Genomic DNA, 25,042 nt, shown 5'->3' on the forward strand with positions numbered 1-25,042 from the left:
TATATGATATTTATATAGGTATATTAGACCTTTAAATTATTTATTACTTTATAATCTATATAGTAAACTTCTTATTTTGTTAGTTGTGGAAATTATTATAGATTAATTATATATTGGTTGGATTATTTGATTATTGAGCTTATAATTTTGTTTTTGACGATGCAAGATGTTGATTCAGCCATTATACAAGTATAGGTAGGTAAGTATAATTTGTATTTTGATGTTGTATGAAACCTAATTATTGTTATGACATAACTACCATTAGGTAATCGCACTTTATGTGCATGTTTTAATTTCTAGTAAAGTATTAAGTACTTTAATTTCGAAATGGCAATTTTTTGTGATTTTTAGAAATTCCCTTGTATTCTATTGACTCGTTTTAATTCATATCTTATTGTAATTGTGCATGTTTAAGGTAAAATTTTAGATATTGACGATGCAAAAGTGATCCAAAAGATCCTACTTGAATAAATTGATTTTTATCTTATCTTATCTTTTAGATGACAGGTCTTTTTTATCTTTGTAAGCCAAGGACCTGCATTCTAATTGGAAAATGTTTGCAAGATGAAACATTACCTATTGGTAAACTCTTGTGAGGAATAATGAACTGTTGAGATGGACATGGTAGCACCCACCTATGAAAAAAATGTACTACCCTCAGCCTGCCGAATTGATTTAGCCACTGGTAAGTAAAACGTGATCGTGAAATTTGTGACGGCTATGCTTAATCGGATGTTATTATTCTGTTATTCTGGCCTGCTTATGGTGAAAATGTCGCTTTGTTGATCGCCGAGCACTTGAGCTGTAGGTAATGTATATAGGCATCGAGGCGCGGATGCGAGGGCGCGCGGCCTTAAATCATCACTACAAAGCGTCTTCGCATTATTGTTGCTTAAATACTCAGACTCGCTCCACCACATCTTATTAATCATAGTCCAAATCTGTTCATAATTCAACTGACCGCTGTAAATTGGGGTAATCCTTACGCCCGGTCTCATGCGTATACATATTCTTTCTGGACCTAATCTCCTAATAAACATGAATTATATAATCTCAATAAATAATTAAACGTACATCAATATACTTTCAGTATTTTTTATATTGCGGAAGGATGATGCGTAACGTACAATATCTACTAAAGTAGGTGGCGAATCTAACATTTTTAATCCAATTAAATAGGCAGAATGAATATATCGTTGATTTTGTCTCTTTTATTTAGGACCCAACCAGCAGATGGTAGATCATCACCAATAAAAACAATTTTTTTAAACAAACTTCAAGATCACAAGCTCCGAATAAAGCATTGATCTTCACAAATTGAGGGCTCGATTAATATCACGCGGCTCGAAACTCTGCCGTCAAACCGCATCTGTTTGATGAAATATTAATAGGGTTGGATTCCTGCAGTCCATACGCGAGCCATAGAGCATAGAGCACATAGTGACCGCGGCTATATTAATCATCGCAGCCCATATTGTTGCATTGTATACTGATCGATCAGGATTCGCTCCTTTTACAACCGGTTGATACATCCACGAGCCGTCAGATACACTTACGTAGGTACTTCAATGCACTTTGTTATTGTAACTGTTTAGTCTATACAGAGCTATGTGTTAAGGTAATTAATTACATAGGTATTTTATACAATATCTAAAGAGTTCTACAGATATAAATCTGGGACCACGGTAGTGCCCTCGCGAAGACGAGCCAAGCGAAGCGCAATGGCTTATTTATTTAATTTTTTTTACTTAATACTTATTTTTTCTCGAAACGCTCGTCGTTTTTTTAACCCTCATAACTTGGGTTTGGATTATACCTGTTAAACTAAATTCTCGGGATATGATGTCAATAGTGGATTTATTAAACAAATAAATAAATAATAAATATTTTAGCAATCCTTATCTTTAGACTAAGGTGTAGAATTTGTGAAACTAGGGCTTATAGAGTTAGAAGCTTTTGGCTCCACATGAGATCTGATAACTTTTTTACAGTGCGAGCCTTAAGGTTTCGTCTTGGCAACAGTTTACATGAAAATGTTTTTAATGGCATACATAAGTATTATTATGATTTATGATGGACTGCTGCGATACTACTGGTAATGCATTGGGTCACAAAATTATTTACCTTTGTTTCATTTGACCCCTTAAGTAAACATGAATCAAACACCAAAACTTGACACGCTAAATGTGATTTCAATTTTACGTTAGCTTATTTAATTTTTTTTATCAGTAAGGTAAGACCAACTCTAGTTTAAATGTTATCACGAAAACTTTTCTAATAATCAGTAATAATAGTAACGAAATAATCGAGTAAATTAAAAAAAACCGGACAGCGTAACAAATTAACTAGGATTATTTTTATGAGAATGTCTAGCATAAAATCTTTATACGTAGATCTTAAATGGTCATTCAAAATGAAAAATGGCCATCGAATAAAGATGTATTTAATTGATAATTTAAAAAAAAAATACCAATAATATACCGCAACGATTTTCTTTCTTTTTATTAACAATAAGTATGGGGTAAGATTGTTGCCATTCCAATAGTTTTTAGTTTTTACAGTCATGTCCTTACCTACCTTATGTCCGTGATTTAAAAAAAATATACTATCAGGAATATTTATTACTATGCCAACTATAAGAATTATTTGTTTTAACCTCTACCGTCTCGCTGCTCTTATACTGGTACTAATGACCAACATGCCAATGGTTAACGCTCCATACACATTCGTGCGACAGCGACAGTTACGATTCGTCCGCTACAGAGCGTTATCAATTTCACAACAATAAAATTTCAATCATTATTGAATGGAACCGACTTGCTTTTGTTTTGTTTCGTTCGATTAAAAATATCGTCGACGTCATTAGAGTTTATACAAGTTAACCATGGAGTCGCAAGAGGAGTCGCCTCAGACGAACACACGTATGCGCGCACAGTGACTAATGCGTCGGCGCAGCTCTGTTCTCGAGTCCGATTATAAACAGAGGTGTAAAATGTTTACCAGGCTAGAGGTGCCGGCCATCTGTCACTGTCCAAACATCGCTCACAGCGAGAACAACAGAAACGCAACGTTTTTGTGTACGCCGTGGATTAATCTCACAGCGGCTACTTCGCGCTCGTAACGGGTTAATAATCTTCGCTTTGCTGGCTATTAGTAAAACGATTAAGCTTTCAAAAGATTATTAATTTAGTAATATTAACATATCACGGAGCTAAAATATTACGTCCTTTTAATGTATGTGTGCATGGTGTAGAACCTAATTAAGTGTGGCTCTACATGTAGCCTATGCCAATTTTAATTTAATATATTAATTTTGTATTTATTATAATATGTTTGATAATTGCTCTAACATGTACGCCTAAAAATATTAAATGCCCACAAAAACTGCAACTCATTTATTATAGTATACATAGTCCTCCGTATCAAAGTCCGGGTGAGTTTTTATTTCTTATTCCGGTCGTGTAACAATGACCTTCAAGAGGACAATTGATTAGTGAGATGCTCGTCCTCGTATCAACACGTCGTCCTGGGAAAAGATGGGCTTATTAAAAAATTAAGCTTCAAAATGGAACACTCGACATAAGTTGAGTTCCGTACATTTAGTTCATATTTTTTCCTACATCAAAACGCAAACTGAGGTTTATTGCCTTTGTTTCAGAGATTAGTGCCAATTACACCCACACTTTCATGGTAAAAAAATTGTTCCTACACACAAATATCAATCATTGAACATATTTGATAACTAGAGACTAAGTATTTTTTACTTTTCAAATATTGTTAACGATGTGCTGATATTCTGTGAAACGGAAACCGATTATCAGGCCCGCCATCGGGACTGATATCGGGAAGTGTGGATGTAATTGGCGTTTTACCTAATACAAAGCCTAATAATGTAATGCAGCGGTATGTCGCTATTATAGATCTGTTAAATTAATTGTAAGTTTTGTAAGACCTTATATTATAATTTACAAGTAACTAAAAGTGTTGTTGTTAAAATCACGAGGTGTCAATACTTAATACCACTGACGGACATCGAATATTACTCTATTTTTCTTGACTGCATAGGAAACACATCGAAGTAGATCAGCGAGGCTAGAGTGCGCTGCGTTGAGCGCGGAACCCAGCGCGGTGAACGTCGCGTCATCGTGCACAAAGCCTCCCGCCCGCCGCCGCGCCCTGACATGCGCTCAATACCTGCATCTTGCCCTTGTTTATTCTATAAACAACCAAATCCTCCTCTACGCTTCAACTCCCCTGTCACTTTGAAGCCTTTTAACATTCTTTATCTTTGAAAATCATTTACATTGACGACTTTCGGTAGCGAGTCTTTGACGTCGCTCACAATTTTATTTTAGTCTATTGAAATTCGAAAAAAAGACTGTGTTTAGAAGAGATAACACATTAAGTAATATGTAAAGGTTGTGCCTTGGCTATTAAAACATCAAATATTCGATTCTGCAGGAAGAAGACATTTGCCAGTCGACTCTTGACGATCAGTGATACATTCCGATCATTAATATCGGTATTGAGCTGGTGGCAGCGCTGCGGGGCTCCGAGCCTCGCTTTAAATAACATATTAGTCCCCAAAGCAACCGCCGCCATATTTCTCATATATCGAATAAGTTTTTCGGTAAATCGGAACGTAACGAATTGCCGCCGACGACAGCCGACGGCGGCGACGATTTATCGCGTGCACCCGATTCTACAGTAATCGGATTTGATGGAACGACCAGCCAGGCCCAGTCCGGATTACCCACATACCTACCTACCAAGATCACTAACAACATGATGTATTGTTTTATATCTTAGAATAGTAGGTGAGACCGAGGTGAGTTGACACGGCGTCCATTTCTCGCCAATAGAAGCTAGAGGTATGACCATCATCAAAAAAAATATTCTAACCAACTCCATACTTGGCATAGGCCTCAGGTTTTCAGTTAAGGTTTTACAGCGGTAAGTTGTTTGTTTTTATATAATTTATTGAAAATTTGTTTTAAAATTATTATTTAAAAGTATGAAATTCGTCATTCTCCATTTGTCCCCGTTCCTGTCGTAAGTTTTGTTTTATGCTCTCCTTCATACATTGGACAGTGCCTTTTAACACATTCTTGGTTTGTGTTTTATCTGTCAAACTTCAATAGTGCGACTAAAAAAGAATTGCAAGGGATGAGATGTCATGTTACAACATATTTATAATCTATCGGTGTTTGACTACTTTATCGACTACTTTTCCAAATGTGTTTTTTTATTTATTAATAAAATTTTATACGAGTATTATTACTATTTTTAGACCCTATTAGCGCCTATAAGATCTTTAATTTTATTTTTATTTTTTTAATTTGAATTTCGCATTCTTTTCTACTGACAAGTTGGGTTGGATGTCGTGTATACACTGTGTACAAGTACATATGTGACGTTATCTATGAAAAGGGACATTATTGTCGATGGCGCTTACGCCATTATTAACGATACTCCGATATAAAAAAAACCGCGCGACGGAGCGCGGCGTAAGCGCCATCGACAATAAGGTCCCTTTTCATAGATAACGTCACATATGTACTTGTACACAGTGTATACACGACACCCAACCCAACTTGTCAGTAGGAAAAAATGCGAAATTCAAATTAAAAAAATAAAAATAAAATTAAACCTTCCCTTTTCATAGATAATGCCACATATACGCTGTCTTGTGTTTCCTTGTGTTAGCGACAAACCGTGGAAAAGTGACTAAAGTGATAGTATTGTGTCGGAAAGTGAAGTTTAAATACCGGTAAACATACTTAAAAGCTATTATAACAATCGTTATTATTTTAAGTCGGTTATAAAGATTAATATCTTAATTATGTCTTGTGAAGAAATAATTCCATACCTATTAATATACCGACAAGTTATCGATACAGTCATATGAACATTTTGTCAAGCCCTATTGTAAAGTAACAGTTTAGGTTTATACACAAAATATTCTAAATGATTGACTAATACAATGAAATATTAGCACACAATTGAAGAAAAACGTATAATCTGGCTTTTTACACGTTTTATGCTGTTAATTTGACAAAATATCGTTAAGAAATCTTCGATCGGAATATCATAATTACCTGTGAAATGCGTATTTGCTTGAGTTATTTGGCCCTGTGACCCAACAATCCAGCACACTACACGACACCACCTTCACTACATTACTTTATTAATAGTTTTCTTCCTGGTTTATTTATATATTTTACATTATTAAATTCGGCAATGTGCTCTTCTTGGCTGACTGCGGCCGACTTCTAACTCAAAAATAGTCACGTTTTCTCATATGTAGTCTGCCTTTTTCGCAATCATGGGAGGTTCATATACGTTATGGGTTCCCTTTCGCAAACTTCATCTGTCTTTGAGCGTTAGCGTGTAAAGGTCTGTGGTAGTCAACTAGGAACCCTTATAGTTTCGCCATGTCCGTCTGTCTGTCCAAGGATCATTAGTGCTAGAAAGCTGCAATTTGGCATGGACATATAAATGAATAAAGCTAAAAAAGTCTTACAATATTTATAAAAAAGTAATTTAGGGGGCAATTAAGTGTAAACATCCGTAAAATATAAGGGGAAGTAGGTTGAATCACCTTATTGCAACTCACCTCGGCTTTTGTTTGGGTTGGTCAGAGGCTGTTCAAATCAAACCGCTAAAATTATATTTTTCAGCTTTAATTTAGAACTTAGGTTACCAAATTAAAGCTTTTAAAAATAGTGTATTTATAATGCTTGAGTTATTTAAAAACTATGACCCGCTAAAAGACGAAACTGAATTCAAAAATACTAAATTTACCAGCACTTATCGATGAAAATGTTTAATTAACACTTTGTAGTTTGTTTTTAACTGTTCAAATTCGTAAATTATAGTTGTGTGTCAACTTAGCACGTTATTTCACCACCTCAGTATTATGAGAGTAGAGACTGACTGGATTGATGCACAAAAACTGATAAAAATTATTAAGTAGGTATAAATACGAGCATTCTGGGATTAAATTAACTTAAGCGATATATATTTTTTCGAAGGGACGGTACGATTTAGCCGACAGCTTTAAGTTGGATTCATGATTTTCATGAAACATGTCGTATGTTTATTGCTTGCTGTAATTATTTGCTTGATGCCATTCAAAAATAGTTGGTTGTTTAAATCGTACCTATGCCAGTACCCATAGTACGATTTAAATTGTCTTATTTAAAATGTCTTATTTTCAAACAAATCGGGAGTCGATCAAGAACCACTGAGTTACGTTAAGAATATTTACAGAACTTATTTATTGAACAAAGCTTTCGGGATTGATAGCCTAATCAAGCCTCTCTCTATCACAAAACAAAAAATTAAAGTAGTAGCCAAATATTCTAAAATATGCATTTTATGAAAAAAAATTAAAAACTTATGTACAAAGGGCCGGTAAGATTACTGAGGTTGTATTGGAGCATTGTTTGGTGCCTCACGTGTAAATATGGTAATTTAAAGCAAAGATACATTAATTGAGTAAGATGCGTAAAACCTAAGACAATTCCGTGCTTCGAATTTGACAGTTAAACCAGAGGGCGCTGTACAACATCATACATTTTGCGGTAACGCGTAAGCGGGTCAAAAGTTTACGTTTGACAATTCAGTAACCGGGGTTGTCGTTGAGATTCAAGATGGCGAAGACGTCTCGAGAATATTTTTTTGTTTTGCTCATTTATGTTGTTCAAAGTGTAGTATTGATAGCTTATTATGCAGTGAACTATCGTGGAAGTGTGCAGTTAATGAAAAACTAATCTTGAAACGCGTTTAACCATGTTTTAATCAATATCCGGCAATCCATCGTGGCTTTTAGTAAAGTCCAGCTATCTCTTTACTAAAAGCAACTACCGAACAACGTCATGCTCTACGAGCACACTTAAAATTTACAACGAAACTTGACATTGGCAAAATCATCATAGATTTGATGGAAGCCATATTTTAAAAGAAGAAGAAGAATTCAGTAACCGAAAAATATATGGCGCAGTACAGCTCCGTCTGTTTTAGATGTCAAACTAAGGGGCACGTTTTTTCTTAGACTTTACCTCTCTATTACAATCAATTCCAGGGACCTAATTTGTAACGTAAAAAAAAAATTTAATTTCAAATAAAAAACCTCTTATTCATGGATTATTTAGGTATTTTCAGGTTGTTGGAAGGTGTATAGTTTTTATACTTGTTATGATTTGTCCATTAAGGTATGAAAATCAGCCGGTTTGCTTCTTACTTTATTGTGGAGGGTCGCAAGTTTTGTGATGAGACCTGGTTGGGTGCACTCGCTGACAAGATGTAAGAATGACGACAAGACAAGGCGTCTCAGTACCGTTTTCCGCCAATTTCCCTTGTCCGGCCTGTGGTAGACCATGTCAGTCTCGCATCGGTCTATTCAGCCACCAAAAACGGTGTCTCTCCGGTGTTAGACCATAAATCGTTTGCAATAGACCCAAGTCCAATGATGATGAATGAAACTATTTTAAAGGATTTGAATACTAAATAACAATTGAATGAGTAAAATTTATTTTACTTTTATTTTATATCTGATTTTATTCACATGAATATAGTCTAATAGCGATATTCATAAACGCGTTACTGAATTAGTTAGGAATCGTCTTTATCTGTCATTTTGACTACTGTAATTGTCAGAGAGGGATAAAACATAATTAACTAAATCAGGCCGGTAAAGTTTTATGAATAAGGTGTATGGCTTACTTACGCAAGTTTTGAGGTTTAAATAGTTATTTGTACAACAAGTGAGCAAAGATGGATGTTTCTTTGAGTGCTTATTTTGTATCCCGTGCAAGCGAAAGATTCTATGATTTAGAATCTTGAGTAGTAATTAAGGGACTCAAAAGCGCACGAGATGTAAATAACTTTGATCTCGTGTAGTACTGTAAAGGGATGCATCTAATTGTAGTGGAGAATAGACGCAGACGTAAATTTCTGATTCCATAATTTTTTTTATAACATTCAGCTAGATTACTATTTCAACTACCTGTAATGACTGCCACCTTCGGAATGCTGGCTTGCAGATATTTATTCATTCAGCAGGGCGATAGTTCTGAATTCAAATATATAATCGTTGCCAGTTACCTACCAAAAGACTGTGAAGGTTTCAAACCTTCACTGTACCTACACAAGACTTCTCACCTCAGCAGTGCGAACATATTTGGAAGTTAAAAATACGACCTGAAAAAATGTAATCCTTCATCATCTAGACACGCGGCAGCGTGTCAAGCCAAGTTTAAAATAAGAGAAATGGCGATGCAGCGGCCGCCGTGTGTTATATTACACGAACCATTTGGAGCCCGTTTTGACCTCTACGTAACTCAAAATCTGAAACCTAAAAATATGAAATTTGGTTCCTTTATTAAGACCCTTAAGGCTAACTAGAATCCCAAATTTCATGAATATAGCTCAACCGCTCTACATCTGAAAATCGGGATTTTTCTCACTGACTGACTCACTCGCCTAACATCAAAAACCAGATGACGAATGGTGTCGTTACGAAACTGAAATAGAGAAACAGTGATTTTTTAAGACTTGTATATGTTTTCATTCAGTTTGCAGCATTACTACGCACAGGCTGCGTCCTTATGCATTAAATCCTGTCCGCGGAGCGATCGCTACTGCGCGGACTTGTTAAATAATTCATTTAAAACTTTACTTAAGAAAATTTAGTGTTTTAAAATCAGTGAATCCCATATTGGGAACACCCTATGAAGTCGGCATTTTGCCACCATGACCTTGGGATTAATGAAGTCTATACCGCTACTTAAGGCGCTACCTCCAACGGCTCAGCTACCGTCGTGAGACCTCCGTGTCCACCTTGAGCGACCTTGACCTTGGCTGCGCCTCGTCTCCTGGCCTCAAGTTAAACTCCACCACGCTACGCATATTCGAAAGACGTGGGGTATTCTACGGGAACACCGACCAGCTTTCTTGTAGACAGACCCAGAATCTAGGCTTCGAACCCATTCTTGTCCTCGTAAAATACTTAATGAGATTCGTGACTTAACTTCACTTAATTGCTAGGCTTAGATTTATTCTAATCGTTAGCTACGAACATTCAACTTTAATTATAATTCACCTAATCTTTAGGCCTAAAAGAGCCAGTGTATATTTTTGAAGTAAATTGACTCAATTTTTATTTAGATTTAAATATATCTTGATTATTTACGTCCCAATAGTATCTTCCCAGGTAGCTTAGGCGCGATATATTATAGGTAACAGATTGGTCAAAGTGAGTTTAGGATTATTTTCTGAAAAACCGTTTTTATTCACACACTAACCGCCTATCGAATTTGTAATAGCAGAAATAAATTTTAGTTTCGAAATCCACTATGATGATGATACTAAATAAGTACTCGCGGAAATATGATGATACTAAAATTTCTGTACAAAATGTAATGATATCCCTTCAAAAACATAATCGTGAAATGAGAGCCAAATTAAATGATGTTATTGACTTCGCCGACAAAAGAATTGAGATCTATATGGGTGCTAAGTTAGGACTTTAAGCGAACTAGAGTTCAGGATTTGTCTAGGTTCTGGATTTGATCACTATTTCACTCATGTTTTCCTCGGGTATTAAGTTGAATTACCGCAATAAAACACTAAAACAAAACGAAAGAAATTTCAATAAAATAATGTGTCAAAAACAATCAATTGACGGTTCAAACGAAAACTTTTTTTTTGTATAAAAAAACTTTGTAACGTACGGTCCGAGTTACGGATACTACTATTTGTCTAACTATAGGTAGTAGAGATCGTTAAAAGTATAAATATTTTTTTTGCGTAATAATCTTTCTATTTTTAAGTTCATTGTTTTGATTATACAATAAGATATGTTGTTTTTATCAAATTTTATACTTTTTTTCATTAATTAATTATTAAGAATGATACTCGGTAGGGTGTTTTGGAACGATGATGTCTCTATTTTTCGAGGGTCTATTATAAACCGTCAATATACAGTTAGATTACGTTTGAACTTTTTGTATGTATCTTATTGCTTATGACGTGAAAGAGACATAGAGAATAGAATCCAAATATTTCGAACTTGTATTAGTCACTTGAATATACTGGACCCGGGTACGTCCTTAAACTACGTCCAAAAGAGAGGTATGGGCATTGTGAATTTCATCTCGCTTTGTGTGGTAGGGCACAGCCCGTGGATGTCATTCCAGATCTAGAGCAGAGCCCAACTGGGGAAGTACCTCCACCTTACAGAAAACCGCAGCCAAATAACACTAGACCCTACTCATAGTGTTATGTTCCTGCCGGTGAGTAAGGTTGCCAGAGCTCAACGAGGGGGGGCGGGTTTAGGGTCGGCAACGCGCATGTAACTCCTCTGGAGTTGCAGGCGTACATAGGCTACGGAGACTGCTTACCATCAGGCAGGTCGTATGCTTGTTTGCCACCGACGTAGTATAAAAAAAATAAAAAAATAAATCATTTTTTCTCACTCAGTGCGGAAAATGCGATTCTGCTTACTGTTTTTGAGCAGCAAAGTCTAAGGATACTTTGCTGCTTCGAGCTGCCTAGGTGAAAAAATCTTTTTGGTTTCTGCCTTGTGTAATCGATGTAAATTTCACAAAAAGAAGTTAAAAATAATTTATTTGAACAGTTTACTTACATTATTTTTGATAAACAAAGACCCAGTCCGGGATAATATATATGTAAACGGGATATGTAAAATTAGAACTAATTGTTGCAGGCGGGGAAATAGGACAATACATTTCCATTTGTTTCCACATAGTTGCTCATGAGACGGAGACAGAGGAGTAGGTTTTATGTTTTGTGCATATTATGGAAGGTCGTCAGTTCAATTCTGAGTATTGCCTATAAGTGTATTTTCATAATGTATTTCAAATTAATGTATCTTAATCTACCGGCTGTTATGCAATTTTTGGTAAGAAAGTAATTTTTCTTTATTACTTTAGTGAAATATTTATATTTATGTTGGAAATGTAGTCGTCTTAGGGAATAGGTACTGCACGACTAAGTTTTTCATTTTCTAAGGAACTTTTTGTGTAGATATTAGGGTAGACCGGGGACAACAGAATCATTTTTTGAATAATGGTAATTTAAAGGTGCCGAACCAAAACTATACGTACATATGAAATATGTTTAAACTCTGTTAGATTAAACATCATAAAAAAATAGATACATGTAAAATATAATTCCGATATCTAAAACGCACCATAGTTAATTTGGGAATTTGATTGATTATTATTGACATTTTATTAGTTTTAATGTAACATTATGCAAGTTGCTTTTTTCAATTTCTTCAAATGGCTCACATGGGTTGAAATGTTTCAAACAGGTATTTGTGTAAGAAATATTAGTGAACAATAATATTATAATAAAATGCGTAAATATGTGTGCCAAGTTTTTCATCGAAGTATGAAGAATATGCACATTACTTTTTATACACAAATATCAATAAAACATCAGTAGGTAATGTTAGTACATCTTTTTGTTGTTAAAAATACCATTTCAAAATATAATAATAGGTACTCGTATAACCAATAATTTTCAAATTAAAAATTGTATTTAAAGTTCTGCACCTGAAGAACCTGAAAATTTTCACGAAGTTTCTTAACTTGGTTTCTATTTTGTTTTCTTGATATACATAATGAATCAACATAAACCCACCAAAAGGCCAAACCCACTGACAAATAAGAGCATTCTTGATAGCCACATAATATTACTTTGAAAGACTTCAAAGGGCTTCGATAATGGTCGTCATGAAATGAAACGTCGCGGGCGACTGTGGCGCGCTGCAATAGCGGAAATAGGCCTACACGTTACCATCGTTTTACGGGTAAAATGTACCTACATTTTACCCGTAAAACGATGTACCTACTAATTATGTCGGTATGGGGAATTTTATAACAAGTCCACAATCTATAATATTTTTCTGCAGTTATTGGTTCTTTTACTGCCTCATTGTTATCTACGTGTTTGTGTAGTAAGTATTATCCTGTAACTGAAACAGATAGGTAGGAAGGAGTCAGGTACCTTTGCGTTGATTTTATTTTACAACTATGAAAATTACAGCGAGTACGTATCTAATGCGTAGGCATACGGAGGCCACGAATGTGTAAGTACCTACTTTACAGACTTTTTTCTAAAAGTGTAATTCTGTAGGTAAGCACTTAATTACTAGAAATAATGTTAAAAAATACGGTAAAGTTGAATGTAGTAAATTTTATAGGGAAATTAATAAGGTTCCACACCATCAAATTGTAAAAAAGATGCCCACATAGAGAATACCATAAAAAGCGTCAACTAAATTTAACATCACATTGCTAGCCGGAAGTACAAGAAAAATATAAGTATTTACTTTGACCTTTGTGCAATAATTCGTCAATCCGACGATCGATCTTGTGGTGTACTCCAATACTTTGGCCGATCCAATTTAGATAGATAAAATCTTTATTCAACCACAACTTACATGCTTTGTGACACAAACAAATAACAAGAGAAAAAGAAAATTGACAAGAGACAAAGAAAAAGTAACATACAATTTGACACTAATATCAATAACAATGTATTACGTGTCTTATTTGGGGAGTGGCGGGTGGACCTATTAAATCTTGCATTATTTCACGCAAAATCGATGTATTTGTATTGTACCTTCAGTGTACCTATGTAAACTATGAATAGAAATCAGTGTATCTTTCTTTAAAAACGAGATATTTAACTAAAAAGGTCCACCCGCCATCCTGACGTCAGGTTGGCGGGTGGACCTTAGTTTGATCATAGCTCGTTTTAGGGATAAGTAAACTGATTTCTATTAAAGGTTTTCAGAGGTACACTGAAGGTACAATATAACTGCATACTTTTAGTGCAGTATAAAGCAAGATTTCATAAGTCCACCCGCCATCCTGACGTCAGAATAGCGGTTGGACCTTTTTTGTTAAATAATTCGTTTTAGGGAGAGGTACACTGGATTCTATTAAAGGTACAGTGAGGTACACCAAAGGTACAATATGTTTATAAATATTTCGTTCAATTTTGCTGAGGTCCACCCGCCATCCTGACGCTCGCTGTCATACCCTCTTCTCTAAAGGCACAGTTGAAGCTGTCAACAGGCATAGGTATAACGATCAGTTATACTGGCACTACGGCTCTTAAACCTGACAACTAAATAGTATAGTTTGAGAATAAATTATAGCTGTTATGAGTTTTTCTGTCAGACATCTATCAGCTACCATGTAATGATGATGCTGTCGGGTTTCCTGGCATCATACTCCAAAAACCTTCCTTTACTTGCAAGATGTAACTGGCACTGTCTGAATCGGAAGTAAAGAAAGTCTTGCGCAAGTAGACACATGAATAATTTAGTACTTATGTAGGTTTTTGGGTTAAATACTCTTATTGCTACTTTTTTCGAAGCTGTTATATGTACATTTCCCAAACAAACCAGAAAACCGTTTACTGGGACATTTTCTCTATAAATGCATGGGGAAGGGAGTGGAAAAGATAACCGTGGGTTAAGCAAGCAAGCTTAGCACAACTTACTCTAAGGTACCATACTATATAATTTTTATACCTATATGTCATGAAAACCGGCATCTTGATTGTATAATTGTACAACGAACTTATCTGCTCCTGGTAGCTCCTAACTACCTTAAGATATTTCAAACAAATTGTAGGTAGGTAACCATACCTACACAAGAACTTACTTTCCATGCATATTAGTGCGAGCAAGATGTATAGAAAGTAAGTTACGCAGACGTTACCGGATATGTAGGATTTTGGCGTAAAAGCAAATCAAATTCGACGCTCACTTTCAGGTTATAGAGGAACTGTCTCCTTGATACTTATATATTTACATAAAATTATACTAATACTATTAGCGACTCGCCCCGGCTTCACACACGTTACATAAAAGCTTAACAAATTATATACCTCGACTTTCTTCAAGAACACTCTATTGATAGGTAGGTAAAAACCGTATGAAAATCCGTTCAGTAGTTTTTGAGATTATCGCGAACATCAGACACACAGGCATACAGACATTTTATAATATATATTGATACACACATACAGACAGACAGACGCGGAGGGCGACTTTGTTTTATAATATGTATTGATTGGAATGATCCAATATACAAGTATGATGCGTAGCAACTAGAGGCCTACCTTCATTTCCACCTTTACACCCAACACTTTGTTGATTTTCTTCAAATGTTCACTCATAAATAAATAAAAAACAAAAAAAAACATTAACTGTGAATTTGGCTGCCTTCATGCATCTTTTAAGTCATTTCAGAAGCACAGGGATATAGCGAACACTGACGGATACTGTATGGTAGAGCACCCTGGAGTAAAGTTGTGTAGTATTGGGTCGGGAACACGACCGCGCCTCGCGATGGTTTCATGTCAACTAAGTCGGCCGCGGTGGCAAGGCGGGCCCTGCGCCGACTCCCTCGCCAGCATCCGGCCCCATTGGCTCGCGATCTACGCCGGGCGTGGTTTAAACACATTTTATTCACTAGACTCGGTAGTCTTCGCCTCTTCTATGTAAACGTGTTCGGTTACAGTATAAAAAGTAAAGCTCAAGCTAAATTATTGCTACGTGTGAGTTTAAAAGCTCTTTTAAAACGGTTTTCTACGTTAGGTACTTGCAGTATAACTATAGTAATTAACAAAATTAGATCAAAATAGACATACCTAATATGTGGGGAGTTATTAAAAAGTATTAAAATTTGTTTCACCTAATAGCCTAGTACCACATTATAGATTCCATCAACTCCCAATAGTTTTGTTAATTCGCCGAGTGTTGTTTCTGGGTGCGTTCCGTCCCTTAACGCGCGGGCAGGGACAGCATCCGTTCAGTGTGTTTCTTATTTGATTAATTAAATTTCGAATGAGAATAAAAATAGGCAAGTTAATTCTTGTCAACCTATATAGTATATCCGACATAATGCCACACAGGGTGTCCATGGTCACACAGATGCACTTAATGCACTATATCATATGGTAGGCACTTACTAATGATGTATACACCTAGGTAAGTTGCGATTCTCAAGGTATTCACATGGGTTCTTAATCCAACGTTAACCGTTTATCTGTAGATACGGCTAGCAAAGTCGACCGCAGGCCGTAGTCAGGGACTTGACACCGTCGTTAAAGTAAAAAATAAGCGCAATCAATATTATTTGCTTTCTAAATTGCTCATGAGTATGAGAGTAAGTTAAGTTTCTATATCTTACACTTACATTAATTATGACTATGCCGCCTTACATGCTGCGGATCGCATTTCTTAACGTCTAGCCCACATCTGGTATGATGTTAGAGAACAGAGATTTCCTGCTAACAAAGAGGCAAAGACAACTTTGAAAAATAATAATATTAAGTATATTGACTGATTGTATGTAACGAGGGGTCACCTTTCTCCACAGCTGACTGATAATTAACACCCGAAAAAAGAGGTTATATTGCAAATAAAATTAGAAAATGTTTTTGATAATCAAAACACAGTTAGAGGTGTGATTATATTTTTCTTGTAATATTTATGATAATGATAATGTTATGTAAAAAATGATATTTTTTCTCCCCACCCCCCCAGATCCCCAGGATATGGTATTTATGTAAGTATTTTATATTTTCCTTCAAAAACATTTTTTAACACCTTAAAAAAATAGTTTTGGAATATTCAATTTGAGCTCTTTCTAAAGATACCCCACTTGACCTACTAACTAGACTTTGAAATGTTGCCCCCTCTTTATATAAGCATTTTCCATAGTTAATAAAATAAAATACTTATAACAAATAACACTTTCAATGTGTTTGGTTTAGCGTTGTTCAAAACAATTCTAAATTTCAAATCGATTGCTAGTAGTTCTCGAAATATTTAGCAGTGTGATAGACAGACGGACGAACGGACGGACGGACGGACAGAGTCGCACAATAAGGGTTCCTTTTCTACTTTTTTGGTACGGGACCTTAAAAAGGTAATTTTTAACCGACTTCAATTGCATAGAAGAAGGAGGTTCTGTATTCGGTTGTGGCTATTTTTTTTTATGTTCCTACGTTCACCGATTACTCCGACACCCGTGGTCCGATTTGGGTAATTATTTTTTGTGTAAAAGGAGTTACTGCCAAGTTGGTCCCATTTTAATTTGGTTCTGATCTGATGATGGGATCCATGAGGAATTGAGGGAACTCCTCATTTTTAAAGGCACGAGTATGGTGATTTGGGTGTTTAATAAGCAAACAAGCATTTTCTTTCAAAAACCATCAATTTGATGAAGTGGATCTGATGATGATTTTTTGTTGATAATGATGATGATTTTTTTTAATATAGTATGTTCACCGATTACTGCAACACCCGTGGTCCAATTTGAGTAATTATGTTTTTGCTTAAAAGGAGTTACCTCCAAGGAGAGGCGGTCCCATAATACTTTTGGTTCTGATTAGATGATGGAATCCACAAGGAATTGAGGGAACTCGTCAATTTTTAAAGGCACATGTATCGATTGTATTCTTAAGCAACTCAAGCATTTCCTCTCGAAAACTACCAATTTCATGTAGTGAGTGCAACTGTAGCCTTACGACGAGTTTGACTCTACATATTAGCTAACATGTTCGTAACTTACTTTCTATACATCTCGCTCGCACTAAGTGAGAGGTTTGTGAGGTAGACGGTAGTGGTGAAGGTAGACGGGGGTCTGAGGTTGGGGCTTGAGTCAGGGTTGGAGAGATTAGGGGGTTGAGGGGACGGTGAGTTGAGGGGTTGCGAGTTGAGGAATCGGGTGTGTGTTTAGGAGATGAGTGGTCGGGGGTTGGAAGTTGAGGAATTGGGGGTTAGGATTAGGATTTAAATGGTTTGGGATTGAGGGATCGGGGAATAGCGGTTGAAGGTTTGGTGGTTCAAGGTTAAGGGTTTCAGTGATTAGGGGTTAATGTGCAGTGAGGCTGAGTGATCGGAGGGTTGAGGGATTGGGTCAGTGGCGGGGCGAAGGATAGATTTAGAGTAGTAGCAGGAATGATTTCCCAGATGTACGAATTTCGTGTAAAACACGATTGTGATTTTCATTAATGCGTCACGCGTCACTCATAAGCTCTTAAGAATACCTTAAAACTAAAAATTGTAAAAAAAAACTTTTTACCAAAAAAAGTAAACCTACTTCAAAAAGGATAAAATAAAACATCATCCTTTTTAAGTATATGCGTTACCAATGATATGTTTGAAGTCGGTACCAAACCAAATAGTAACAATACCAGTCAAAAATAATTAGCTTTATGTCAATATAAATCACATTACAACTGTAGTAATAGGTATTATAAACGTGGAATTAATTCTGTCTATCTCTTTGTTACCTTTCACGGCGAAACATCTGGATCGATTTAGGTTAAAAAAAGTTTAAGACGGTCCTCGAATTGTTTTATATTTGGAAATATAGTTCTCTGGATAAAGGACTGAAAATAAGTCAGGCTCAATCCCACACTTGCGGGCTATGGACAGTTCCAAAATGAGTAAAAATCTCTCTTTAAAAATTACGAAGGCAAATGTACGCATTGGATTTATACTAATATACCGACAAACATGGTACAGACTGCGCTAAGAAGGTTCGACCATGTGTTCTTAGGTATAGGTACCAACCTACAGAAACTATGTTCATTGCTGTCGTGTAAGGCAATCCAACGTATTGTACATACTTATATAGCCGCATCGTTATTATAGTTGGTATTGTGGTTGGTTGGTAGTAGTTTATAGTTGGTAACGCATATACTTAAAAAAGGATAGTATTTTAATCATCCTTTTTGAAGTCGGTTTACTTCTTTTTGTAAAAAGTTTGTATGCCTATTAGAATATAGATTTATGAAGGGTTTTTAGGCATATAATTAAAATCTAACAAGAATCGTATCAGGAATTCCAGGAGGATTTTCCAGTATCAAACAACTAAGGGTGATCAAATTCTAAACTAACTGAATTACAAATAAGTAAACTATTGCACGGAACTGCCCATCGCCCTTAATGCATTCACTAAATTTGATGGGATGGGATGTTGATTTTTCATAGTTCATTATAGAATGCCGTTGATCAGGCCGCTAGTTGTGGTTGGTGCAAATGGGTCTGAGTAAGTTGCCTTATCAAATAAATAAGCTTTTGTCACAAGTCACAATACTCACAATAATGTTTTTGGAAGCTTATAATTATAATCAGAGGTTGGTATTTACTCAGCCAATATAAGATTATCATTTTTATATTTATTATAATAATATTAACATTACCATATATATTACAAATTATTATTGAAGTAGATATTTTTGAAGTAGTTAGAAGCGATAGAAATTGGGAATCCAGTGGAAATTACTAAGTACTCGTTTTCAATTCTATTAGTAAAATTTAAATGCCTAGTAGTGGAGATATTATTAAAGGGAGAACACGAAATCGAGCGATCGAAATTCAAAAATCTCCCCCCAGGGGGCTGATTTTTGAATTTCGAGTGCTCGAAATCGTCACTCGAAAATCTGTAGAAAACGGCGAATTGATATTTTAGAAATACGAGCAATAGAAGTTGAGAGTAAGATACGAAGAATCTAGTGGTATTGGGACCGTGCGAAGTGCGTGGTGGGGGTAAGTAAAGCGATCCCACCGCATAAGGTGGTTAAAATTAGAATTTGTAGACCTATGAATGAGAAACAACCCCATGTATGGTACATTGTGTTGTTATAGCTCAAACGGATTAGGCAGCGTTTTCGATTAAAGCTCCTAGCCAGCGTGATTTTTCCGACAACATCGTTATATTTCAACCAATTTACACAAAACCTTAACAAGTTATATACCTAAAAGCCTTCCTCAAGAATCACTCGATTGATAGATGGAAGTCGTATGAAAATCCGTTCAGTAGTTTTTAGTTTTGGAGTAGTTTGTACTTGTAGTACTTGTGGACACTAGGTTGCGTGACAGTTGTGCACATAGCGAATTGCTTACTCGTTTTCAATTATATTAGTAGAATTTAAATGCCTAGTAGTGGAGATAAATTGAAGGGTTTTACACGAAATCGAGCACTTGAAATTCTAAAATCGACCCCTATGTCCCGCAAATTAGTTGGCCAATTTACCGATAGATGGCGCTGTTCACAATTATGCTTAGTATACTTATGGTCAAAAGCCTTTCGTGTTTATTATTAGATAAGATAATTGAAAGTTTGTGCGAGTTCGGACTCTTACTTGACCAGTTTTTTTTACTTACTTTATTTTCATATATGGGAATCAATAGCCATTATTCTCAACTATATCAGTTGATAGTGTAGTCAATATTTTTAAAGTCAGTTTCTAATTTTAAAAAAGTTTTAGGGCGATTTCGATTACTCACTAAGCAAATTACTTAGGGTATACGCTCATTGTCAAGTTTACTTGATAATCGTAGTTTTATCTCCCAATTCTTGCCGTTACGGAGTGCTGTGCTTTTCACAAGCATCTCAGCAGCACGAGAATGGGACCACGACCCGGATCACGTAATGAAATTATTAAAAAAAAAACACTTACCGTCAGTACTTAACTGATAGGAAATAAGAAACTATTGATGTCTCGTGCCGTGCCGCACTCGCGCGAGGCGTGAGTAGATAATGAGAGGGATTAGCAGGGAGCGCGCAATCAGCGCCCTTGTTGCAGACTCAATGACACTCCAACGGTTTTACTACTGTCATTTGGGTGACTCGTGATTTACAAGGCTCAAAAGATATCCACTAATGACATAATTTGTACCTACTGTCTAGCACGTTGATAAACCACCATAATTTAATATCTAATAAGGAAGTATATTAAACATGGTTTATTTTTGTTTTTTGACCTTTTTTTATTTCTTGAGGCATGAAAATTTTCGACCAGGATTTGTCGAGTTTTTTTTAGTATCTCAAGACATTTTGAAAGTTATAAAAACACCATGTTATTTTAATTTTTTCTTAAGTACAAATCAGACTCATAGGAGTCATAGGTGTGGTAGGTGAGATAAATAAAAAACAAATGGTAAAAATTGCACTTAATAATCAAAAATTCAACGACGAAAAAAAATTATAGGCGCAGGTGTGCGCACCGGCGATGTATGCTACAGTGGTTACGTATTTAACAAAATGTAAACAAACCACAATATGGTATTTTATTAGGCAAGAATACTCGTATTCAAGTCAAATAATTTAACTCGACAGAACAAACTCACAGAAGTTTTTCTACGTAATATTAACTTACTCAACTTAAGAATGAAGCTGCTAAAATTATGATCATGGCAGTTTTTTATTTGGTAGGTTAACTGCTAAATGTTATAAGTACATACCTGAAAAGTAAAAAAAATGTTTACATTTATAATAGGAATATATGGAATATATCGGGATAATTTAATTTATCAATAGTATTTACTACTAGTACTTACTTCTTTTAGTACTTAAGTACTTCTTTTTTGGACAGATACACGCTCATGAACCCATACCAATCCGGTTTCCGTTCAGGCCACAGCACAACTACCGCTCTTGTAAAAATTACTGACGATATCCGGACTGGTATGGATAATCGTAAGATCACGGTGTTATCGCTTCTGGATTTCAGTAATGCTTTCAACATGGTTGACTTCGATATCTGGCTAGGCATATTGCGTTCAGCGTATAAAGGTGGATTCCTCTCAATCTTCGTGGTGCAACACTCTTGCTGGTGTCCCACAGGGCGGCGTGTTGTCTCCTCTTCTTTTTTCTATCTTTATACTCGTGCGTGGCGAAACTATCACTTCCAATATTTTGTCTTCCTACCACCTTTACGCTAACGACCTTCAAATATAATCTCAGGGCTCTGATGCCCATCTACCACAGACTATCCGCGCCCTGAACCCTGACTTGGAGAGCATTGTAAATTGGAATAAACGTTACGGTCTCAAGGTAAGCCCTACTAAAACTCAGGTTATGGTAATAGGTAGCACAAGCGCTTACTGCCTGGGTTGATTTTGGTTCTCTCCCTACCATTGTGTTTGACAGTATTCAGATTCCCTTCTCCCTCCAAGTAAGGAATCTTGGTGTCATGATGGACCAGAGTCTCTCTTGGAAACCTCCGGTGAGTGAGGTTAGTAGGAAAATGTTTGCTGCAATTGCTTCACTCCGTTTTCGAAATTTCTTGTATTATGCCGTTAAAATTTCGCTAGCTCAATCTCTCTTACTGCCCATATTAGATTATGCTGACATCTGCTATCTCGACCTCATGCAGGCCCAGCTGAATAAGCTTGAGCGCCTCCAGAATCTCTGTATAAGATTTATTTTTGGCTTGCGCAAATATGACCATGTGTCTCAGTTTCGTTCTCAGCTCAAGTGACTTCCTATTCTTCGCCGTGACTCTCATGTTCTTGCCCTCCTTTATGGCATTATCTTTAACCCCGCTACACCACCTTATCTCGAAGAGAGTTTCAAGTATCTCTCTTCTATCAGATGTTCTCAGACTTATATTCTTGCTGCTCCCTCATCTACTCCAAAATTATATAATAGCTCTTTTACTTTCCGAGCTGTTCGGTTGTGGAATGCTTTGCCAGTAGAATTAATAGTGTATTAGGTATTGTTTTAATACTTATATGTAGTATGTAGTATGTCTGTGTTTAAGTCTCCATTTTTAGCTCCTTGCACTACCTGTTAACTTTTGTATGAGTTCTACATTTCCTGCTACGTAAAGGTTGTCTGGAAGAGATCGCTTTTTAGCGATAAGACCTCCTGTTGTTACCTGGTTATATTTTCCTTTAAAATTTATTTGTAGTTTTACATGTATGTAAAATGTATAATTGTTGGTGCAATAATAGTTACGAGTATTTGTTTTACAAGAAAAATTAAGATTGAAGGTTGCAACGACGTAAATTAGGGCAGTGTCGAGCATTGGTCCATTTACATACACTGAAATCTGTTAATGTAATGAAATTTATGAAAATAGGTACCAGTTTTTGAGATTAAGTAGGCCAGGTAAAATAATATTCACTTTAAGCATTTTATTGACTGATGATTTGAGATGAAAACCAGAAAAACTAAGACTTACGTAATTTCAAAAATATGTTGGTACTGAATCTAGGTATTAAATCAAGTTAAATGGATTTAGGAGTCCTCAATCGAGTCGCCGAGAGCGTACGTTGCAAGGAGGGCTTCGTGATACGTAAGCGAAATTATTTCTCCCCGAGCACGAGCGGCGAGCAGAGGGCGGGCGCGGGGTGCCTGCCACTACAACTGAATTTAAATTCAAAGGATTCTTGCGTGCAAATATTTATTACAACTTTCATAGTAATAAGCGCCTAGTTTTTTATTTGGATTTCAGCCCAGCACAAATCTTTTTTACTATAAAGAATAAGACTATTTTCTAAAGCTTTAATAACATGTAATAAATCTTGCAGTTGAGGACACTGTACTTTAAAAAATCTTCGAGTGTGAGGACTTTAAACTCTTTTGTTTAATTCATTGCTAAGTGCGACTGAATAGTATAGTTCACAAACCGTTCCAACATACAGGAAAACTATTGAATATGAATGCAGTTTCGTGCAGTCACCTGCAATATTAGGTCACAACGAAGGCCGCAAAAATATCGGACATTCGTAGCGTGACAAAGGCGTGTCACATATTATTGTACATTAAGACATTAAAAACACAAAGCTGCATCTGTACCCCTAGTGTAAATAAATTCGATTTCGAAACGTGACGTACGCGTTTGCGTTAAGTCTCATTTTGTATGGGTTTTTGAACAGCGCGCCAAGCGGGACGTTTTGGAAAGTCAAAAATCTCATACAAAATGACACTTAACGCAAACGCGTACGTCACGTTTCGCTGTCGAAAATATTTACACTAGGGGTACTGAAAGCACGTAGGTACTTTTGTCATATTTACTTTATTCGAATTATAAGTAACGAATGCACCTTGAGTAATCACAAAAGACAAAAAGAAATCATTGAATATACCTCGGTTTTAATCATACTGAGAATTTTAGTAACATTTAAACCGACTTCACGAAACAGTCCCGAAAAATCTCTATAATATATAATATGTGAAAATTATTTCGGATCCTGATGTATATCACGATGTTTTAAGTCTAAATCTGTATACTTAATCTTAATTATTATTTCCCATCAGGTGGGAATTTTCCCTTTCCGTATTTCGGGAAGCCAACAGAAGCGAACGGCTCCGCCAGGCGAGCGGCGGGCGCGGACGTCGAGCGGCGGGCGGGGCGCGCAATTACTCGCCTTTCAGTTTGCACGAGATATCCGAGAGCCGCTTCCGGGACGCGAACACACTTTTTAAATTCATTCCAAAAGCCTCTCACTCGGAATATCTGATGTAAGCGGAAATGAACTTCAATTGGCCGGAAAGATCGAATCATTTTATTAAAACGTACCCTATATTAATTCTAGCTTAAAGTAACGAGGCGTTCCGATCTTCCTTGCTTTCGCATAGATCGTGTCATTCACGACGACGTGTGCCTTTTCTCGTATTGTCATATTATTCAAGGTTAGATTGACAAATCTGCGCGTCATCGTGGATAACTATACATACCCCTATCAATTTTTTTATCCTTTAATAGTTCCTACCTAATAGAGTATGTACTCGTATGTACTGTAAAAAGAGACGGCCTATTGGGGAGGGCGTCGTTGATTCAAACACTCATACGTTGTTTGTTATTCTTAATTTGTTTCAGTATTTCTCAGCTACAGTACAGCTCGACTAGTACTTGGCTGCCACTTTTAGAATGCCGGCCAGCACATCCTTTCCGTCTGTCGGTGATTGTCAGTTCTAAATTCTAGCGACGACCTTTTTGACGTCTTGACGACCGGTTTGGCCTAGTGGGCAGTTACCCTGCCTACGAAGCTGATGGTCCCGGGTTCAAATCCTGGTAAGGGCATGTATTCGTGTGATGAGCATGGATATTTGTCCTGAGTCATGGGTGTTTTCTATGTATTTAAGTATTTATTAATATTTATATATTATATATGTCGTTGTCTAAGTACTCTCAACACAAGCCTTATTGAGCTTACTGTGGGACTTAGTCAGTTTGTGTAATAATG

The 25,042-nt window shown here is 36.2% G+C and overlaps 1 protein-coding gene across 1 annotated transcript in view; it reads right to left on the bottom strand.

The window, feature by feature from the left end:
• The window catches only part of LOC133518168 (LIM/homeobox protein Awh), a 78,341-nt gene extending 62,586 nt beyond the window's left edge, over nucleotides 1-15,755 (bottom strand). The window contains exon 1 of the mRNA XM_061851778.1: nucleotides 15,169-15,755. Coding sequence (XP_061707762.1) covers nucleotides 15,169-15,252 — 84 coding nt within the window. The 5' untranslated portion in view covers nucleotides 15,253-15,755. The remainder of the gene's footprint in view (nucleotides 1-15,168) is intronic.
• Nucleotides 15,756-25,042: the final 9,287 nt, after the last annotated feature.

This window comes from Cydia pomonella, chromosome 1, assembly GCF_033807575.1.
Source record: "Cydia pomonella isolate Wapato2018A chromosome 1, ilCydPomo1, whole genome shotgun sequence".
NCBI classification, from domain to species: Eukaryota; Metazoa; Arthropoda; class Insecta; order Lepidoptera; family Tortricidae; genus Cydia; species Cydia pomonella.